The sequence below is a fragment of the Sinocyclocheilus anshuiensis genome, unplaced genomic scaffold (assembly GCF_001515605.1).
Source record: "Sinocyclocheilus anshuiensis isolate Anshui unplaced genomic scaffold, SAMN03320099.WGS_v1.1 scaffold43, whole genome shotgun sequence".
NCBI classification, from domain to species: domain Eukaryota; kingdom Metazoa; phylum Chordata; class Actinopteri; order Cypriniformes; family Cyprinidae; genus Sinocyclocheilus; species Sinocyclocheilus anshuiensis.
In genome coordinates this window covers 2,234,407-2,240,679 of record NW_015549580.1, presented here as the reverse complement: position 1 = coordinate 2,240,679, position 6,273 = coordinate 2,234,407, and the positions used below count along the sequence as shown (strand labels likewise).

Sequence of the window (6,273 nt, the reverse complement as noted above, 5' to 3'; positions counted from 1 at the left end):
ATATATATATATTAGAGGTATATGATATTTGTATTTATAAAACTAAATGTATAATTCTATTGATAATTACAAATTTTGTTTAGTTTAATATATATTTTTATATTTTCATATAATTTCAAAATAAATGTATAATTTCTTTTTATAATCAAAATATATTGAATTGTTTTTTATTTTAATAAAATATATACTTTATAATTTCACATTTCTATTTACAATGATGGTATATATTTTCTAACTTTATAAATTAGTTTTTTTTATAAAATGTATACCCTAATATGATTTCAAATGTGTTTTTAAACTTAGAATTTAGAGGTATATATATATATTAGAGGTATATGATATTTGTATTTATAAAACTAAATGTATAATTCTATTGATAATTACAAATTTTGTTTAGTTTAATATATATTTCATATAATTCATATAATTTCAAAATAAATGTATAATTTCTTTTTATAATCAAAATATATTGAATTGTTTTTTATTTTAATAAAATATATACTTTATAATTTCACATTTCTATTTACAATGATGGTATATATTTTCTAACTTTATAAATTAGTTTTTTTTATAAAATGTATACCCTAATATGATTTCAAATGTGTTTTTAAACTTAGAATTGTAATAAAATATATAGTAATTATAAAATATTATTAAAAATAATAAATTGTCAAATATATACTTTATCAAAGACAAGTTTAAAGTTACCATGAAATCAAAATTTACTATTTTTTTTATTTTTTTTGGAATGTTGCCATGATTATCATAAATGAGTTGTGATAAATGCACATAATTATTATAAAAAATAAAAAACCGTGCCTGATTAGCTTGCAACACCCACTTTCTATGATCCAATCAATTCCTTATGGACAAAATAAAGTCCTGTCCTTTTTTCGATCAATAAGCTACTTCACTTGGATATTTACATCACAATAATGAGGAAGAGTGGATCACAATTTCTGTTTTATGTGACATTAAGGCTCCATTGATGCTGCATTTCATGTACACAGAACCAAATCAGCACATTGCACATTTATGCAGAATTTGGAAGCGCTCAGAGCAGCATTAACTCTACAGTGTGAAGACTTTAATTTACCTGCACAGCTTCTAAACATTTCTGCACTGTGTTTGTAGGAGGTGTGCCACTGCCTGGACTCTCTAGGATCTCGTGCACAGTGTTTTGATGTGATACAGAACGCCATCATTAAGAATCTGGTGAGTGAACGTGTGTTTTTCTGCTGAATGTTTTGCATACGAGTGGGCAGTGGAGCAAGGCACGGTTTGCGGTGACACGCTCTTCGTCTCTGCAGTGTGGACTCGTGGTGGTGCCAGACTGTGTGTGTGCAGCAATTTTAAGGTGTGTTTCCCGGTTACTGGATGTCAACTTCCTGCCCAGCGACACACTCCTCCACTTCCTGTCTGACTGTTGCCTGAGCATGCTCAATCTGCTGCTACAACTGGAGGAGAGCGCCCACAAGAGGTGTGCTCACAAACACGCACACCCACACACTCACAAATATTTGCATAGAGTAACATTTAAACACCACCAAGTGTACACGAAGAAAGACTGTTTGATAATACAGCATACAAGGGAAGTTAGAAACAAGACTGGGGAAAGTCCAAAAAGGGTATTCATACTTTTTCAAAATAGTTACTTGTTTTGATGCTCCTAAAATTCCTAAAAAAATAGTTAGTGTCAACACTATTCATTCAGCAACAGTATTGCAGTTTTTTTATAAAATCGATAGGACACATTTCTCGATACTTGGGCCACTTTTTCAAAACTCTTCACACAATTTTCTTTACTGACTTTCAGCTTGGCACAGCAGTAAATTTCACATTCAGAATGCACAAAAACTACCAAAACACTTCATACATGATTCGAATTAAGTAATTCTTCCATAACATTAGCAATGGTTGTCAACCAACACCCAGAGAACACTGACCTAAAAACAATAACATGCAATGTTTTCTTCTCTAAAATGTCTTTACAAAACTACTGTTTAGAATTCACTGCAGTATATGTTACATGGTCCATATATACATTACAGTACAAAATTATTACTACCTTTCCCTTTTTGTGTAGATATAGTAATGAAATTGAAAGACTAACACATGTAGGTGTTCAGCTACCTCTATTTAATTTTTTAGTTTTAAAATAAATATTCCAATATGGCATTGCTGTAGAAATTTCGCAGATTGCTGCCTTATAGTTTTATATTAGGTTTTGAACTTAAGTTTAACAGTTTTTAAAAAGAATATGTAAATGTATGCAAATTGGCCAGTAGGTACATAGTTTTGTCTCGAGTATGAAAAGAATTCATGTAATTTGAAAGATATAGTCACAATGTATTTTGTGCCAAAACAATGGAAAATGATCCACAGTTCACTTCAGTTTTGTGAAGTATTGAAAAACGGTGATTGTAAAAAAAAATTTTTTTGTTTCTGTAATATGAGAAGCGTGTTAATTACAATAATTTTAAATATTTATGTAATTAACAATATAATTAATATATCAACAAGTTATATTAGTTACATTTTGCCACCTTATTTCGCATAGTATAGCACATAGTCTTAGTTACAAACTGGGGCTTGTGGTTAAAGAAATATGATCTAGTTGTCCAAACAAAAAGTGTAGTTGTCAACTTATGTTTGTCTGTCTCACCGTCAGGGATGCCGTGTGGGAGGCATGTTTTGCCGCCTTGAGCACGGTACCGAGGCTGCTGCGATTGGTCTTGCAGTCTTTTTGCGTGTGTGACCTTTGTGAGGAAGAGCTCCCCGTGTTGGCACAGATCCTGTCATTACTTCTTCAGCATACTCAATTACGCAACCACATGATGGCCAACGCCAGTCTACTGCAACATATCATACAAGACTTAACGGTACACACACATATATGGCTCCTTATGACTGCATATATCCATTTCAGCTTTGCTTTAACAGATAAAACGGGCATTATGTTTACCCTACCTTAAAATAGATTTTATAATACTATGTGCCTTGAAATTGAGCTGCCGATACCGTCTTGACTGTTGTGCTTCTGTTTTTACAGCATTTCTATGGTGGAGAGACTCGAGAGCAGTGGCTGACTGACTTGCTGTACTGCTACAGTGTGACTCTGTCTGGTCACCGGGCCAACATGGGCATGAGCGACATCTATTAATCACTGACTGTTATAGTGTTCATTGCTACAACATTTTTTTGTTCTTTCTTCCAGTTCAGTCATTTTGTACAAAATAAAGAAAACACATCTTGTGATAATGAGTTGATTAGGCTCTTTCATTGTTCGATATTTCAGTTTATTACAAAAACATTTATTAATACAGACCTGGAGAGGGATTTTTACAATAACCAGTGTTTTTGTCTGGTAATCAATAGAAATGTAAGTGGTGTGAAATAATTTGGCATTTACTCAAAGCAGCTGGAACAAAGACATCTGCTGTTTTAAAGTTTCTAAAAGAATCTTGAATTTAAAAATGGGAACAAATCGGTTACACAATAACTTATGAATTTTCGATTTATCAAAGGATCCTGAAAAAAATGTATTACACCCCAAACTTTTGAATGTTAGTGTATGTTTCACTAGTTTAAAAAAGTATTATTCTCTCAGGATAAAAGGCAAAGTCTGTGCGGTAACAGGACCTGCAACTCTTTCACTTTTTAACATATAAATTACTAAATATATTTTAAAATAATACATTAATAATAAAAAGAGTACAATGATTTATAGTGATAGATAAAACAATAATACAACCCACTGAATAAATAGGGGTGTGGAGTATAAGAATACAATGTCTAGATCTGTGGCAATATCAGAAATAGGCTGACATCTGCCTTGTGACATCTCGACTGAAGAGTATTAACACGGTGGTCTCCCATGCAGGTGGTCTTGTTATGCAAGTCCTATGTCACCCTTATGACAGGTATATGACTTGTTGTTGACAGAATGAAAGGTTATCTAATATATTTGTTGTGTTTGTGGTTTTAACCTCTAACCTATGCAATAAGATGATACTGCAGATTTCATATGTAAAAGCTTAATGATACGGACCACGTGAGTTTACTGTACCTTAATGCAATAGTTTAAATAAACATCAAATTGAGTTTAAGTGCATCATCCCTGTATTGCTTAAGCAAAGATTTGATTCCCAGAAATCCAAGAATGTCTGTGTCTTAGTTCTTGGTTCTGTTCTGACCGCTTTGACTGCCAGCACTGGATGGCCTTAGATGGTAAGAGTATTGCTTCGCCTGACTTGAAGTATCCACCAAGCTCACACACTCGACGGCGCTCACTGGGAATAAAAAACACACACAAAAGATGTAACATACAACACAAAAGGACACAAGCAGTGATTATGAATCCAAGTACTCACACTGTTTGTTTTAAGTGACAGATTCAGCAGCGCTTGACTTTGGCTCTGTGGTTTAAGCACTGCAGCCCGCAAAGTGTGCCCTCTTTTGGATGGGACGCCGCCTAGATCGAATAAAACAGGTGTTTATTGGTTTGGACATGGTCACATGCACATTTTTTTTTTACTTCAATGGATCAATATCTCTGCGTTAACGTCACGACTGATACTAGAGCTGTTAAAATAAGATTCAGACAGTTTGGTATCAAACATGCAGGTGTGTGTGAGTGTGCATCCATCTGGCAGGGGCGGACAGGGCGAGGGGAGGGAGGTCTGCGTGTGTGAGCGAGAGGAGACCGCTCGACATTCCATCTGACAGCAATGAACTTTTCAAAGCGTTGTGACTGTCAGGGAGGAGCGGGGAGGGGAACAAGTGTCCGTGTGTATACGTGTATGTGTGTGTTTGAGAGCGAGAGTGTCTCTGGCCTGCTCAGCCATCATCACCTGTTCATGTCTGCTGAAGGTCAGTTGCGTTAACTGGGCCGAAACTCCACCTTATCAACTTATATGAAAGACGGAGGGGTGACGGTGTGTATCTATGTTGGAACGTCACGTAAAAACATAACACCCCTCTGTAATAATCTTATTAGTGATGCTTGTCCTACTTTTAAATTTAACTCTGGCTGCTTATGCTACTGACATGAATCAAAAATTGGGCGGTGCGATATTGAAGAAAAATGCGATATGCGATAACTCATTAAATAATGCGATATGCGATACAATAATGCTTAAAGTGCCACATTTTAACATGAGTTTAGGTACTGAATAATAAAAAGGAAAAATAAAACACTGCGTAGTATTTACTCTTTGGATTCAATATGCACTGATTCTTATTTAAGCTACAAAAGTTATTTAGGTAAGAGCAGTGAGTGATTTTCTCTTTGTCTTTTGTTCATGGCCCCAAATATTGCAAGCTGTAGCGATATGCATATTGCGATATGTACATTTGCGATATTTCGATAATTTCTATATATTGCACAGCCCTAACAAAAGCTAATTAAGAAAAAGGTATCCTATAACTTGTATAAGCGAACAGACATATGTGACCCTGGACTACAAAACCAGTCTTAAGTCTCTGGGGTATATTTGTAGCAATAGCCAAAAGTACATTGTATGGGTCAAAATTATTGATTTTTGTTTTATGCCAAAAATCATTAGGATATTAAGTAAAGATCATGTTCCATGAAGATATTTTGTAAATTTCCTACTGTAAATATATTAAAACTTAATTTTTGATTAGTAATATGCATTGCTAAGAGCTTCATTTGGACAACTTTAAAGGCGATTTTCTCAATATTTCAATTTTTTTGCACCCTCAGATTCCAGATTTTCAAATAGTTGTATCTCGGCCAAATATTATTCCGCTTTCAGATGATGTATAAATCTCAATTTCGAAAAATTTACCCTTATGACTGGTTTTGTGGTCCAGGGTCACATATGATTTAGTTATAATACATTAATTTTTTGCATCAGATATTTGGAAGAATATATAAAATATACAATACTTTTGAAAAAAGTTCAAAAGTTTAGGATTGGTATTAAGATCTGTTAATTAATGTTTTTGAAAGAAGTCTCATGTTCACCAAGGCTGCATTTATTTGATTAAAAATGCCAATGTTGAAAACAGTTTTGTTCATATTCCATATTTTGTGGAAACCAAAACACATTTTTTCAGGATTCTTTAATAAGTAGAAAGTTCAAAATAACCATTTCTTTAAAATAGAAATCCTTTGTAACTGTATAAATGGCTTTCTTGTCGTGTTTGAACAATTTTATGCATCCTTGTTGAATAAAGGTTTTATTGAAACAATTTTACTGACCCCAAACTTTAAATAAATAAATAAATATATAAAATAAACATATA

The 6,273-nt window shown here is 33.5% G+C and overlaps 2 protein-coding genes across 4 annotated transcripts in view; one reads left to right on the top strand and one right to left on the bottom strand.

Moving 5' to 3' along the window:
* Positions 1-3,243, top strand: part of LOC107657731 (testis-expressed sequence 10 protein homolog) — a 23,600-nt gene extending 20,357 nt beyond the window's left edge. For both annotated transcript variants that reach the window (XM_016445959.1, XM_016445958.1), the window contains exons 14-17: positions 1,135-1,215; positions 1,311-1,480; positions 2,672-2,882; positions 3,053-3,243. In XM_016445959.1, the coding sequence (XP_016301445.1) occupies positions 1,135-1,215; positions 1,311-1,480; positions 2,672-2,882; positions 3,053-3,163 (573 nt within the window). In that variant the 3' untranslated portion in view covers positions 3,164-3,243. The remainder of the gene's footprint in view (positions 1-1,134; positions 1,216-1,310; positions 1,481-2,671; positions 2,883-3,052) is intronic.
* A 37-nt stretch (positions 3,244-3,280) lies between these two features.
* The window catches only part of LOC107657729 (inversin-like), a 25,249-nt gene continuing 22,256 nt past the window's right edge, over positions 3,281-6,273 (bottom strand). The window contains exons 17-19 of one of the 2 annotated variants that reach the window (XM_016445957.1): positions 5,895-5,901; positions 4,370-4,475; positions 3,281-4,292 (exon numbers count right to left, since the gene is read on the bottom strand). In XM_016445957.1, coding sequence (XP_016301443.1) covers positions 4,174-4,292; positions 4,370-4,475; positions 5,895-5,901 — 232 coding nt within the window. In that variant the 3' untranslated portion in view covers positions 3,281-4,173. Of the gene's footprint in view, positions 4,293-4,369; positions 4,476-5,894; positions 5,902-6,253; positions 6,261-6,273 lie in introns of both variants that reach the window. The other variant, XM_016445956.1, reaches the window with a different exon arrangement.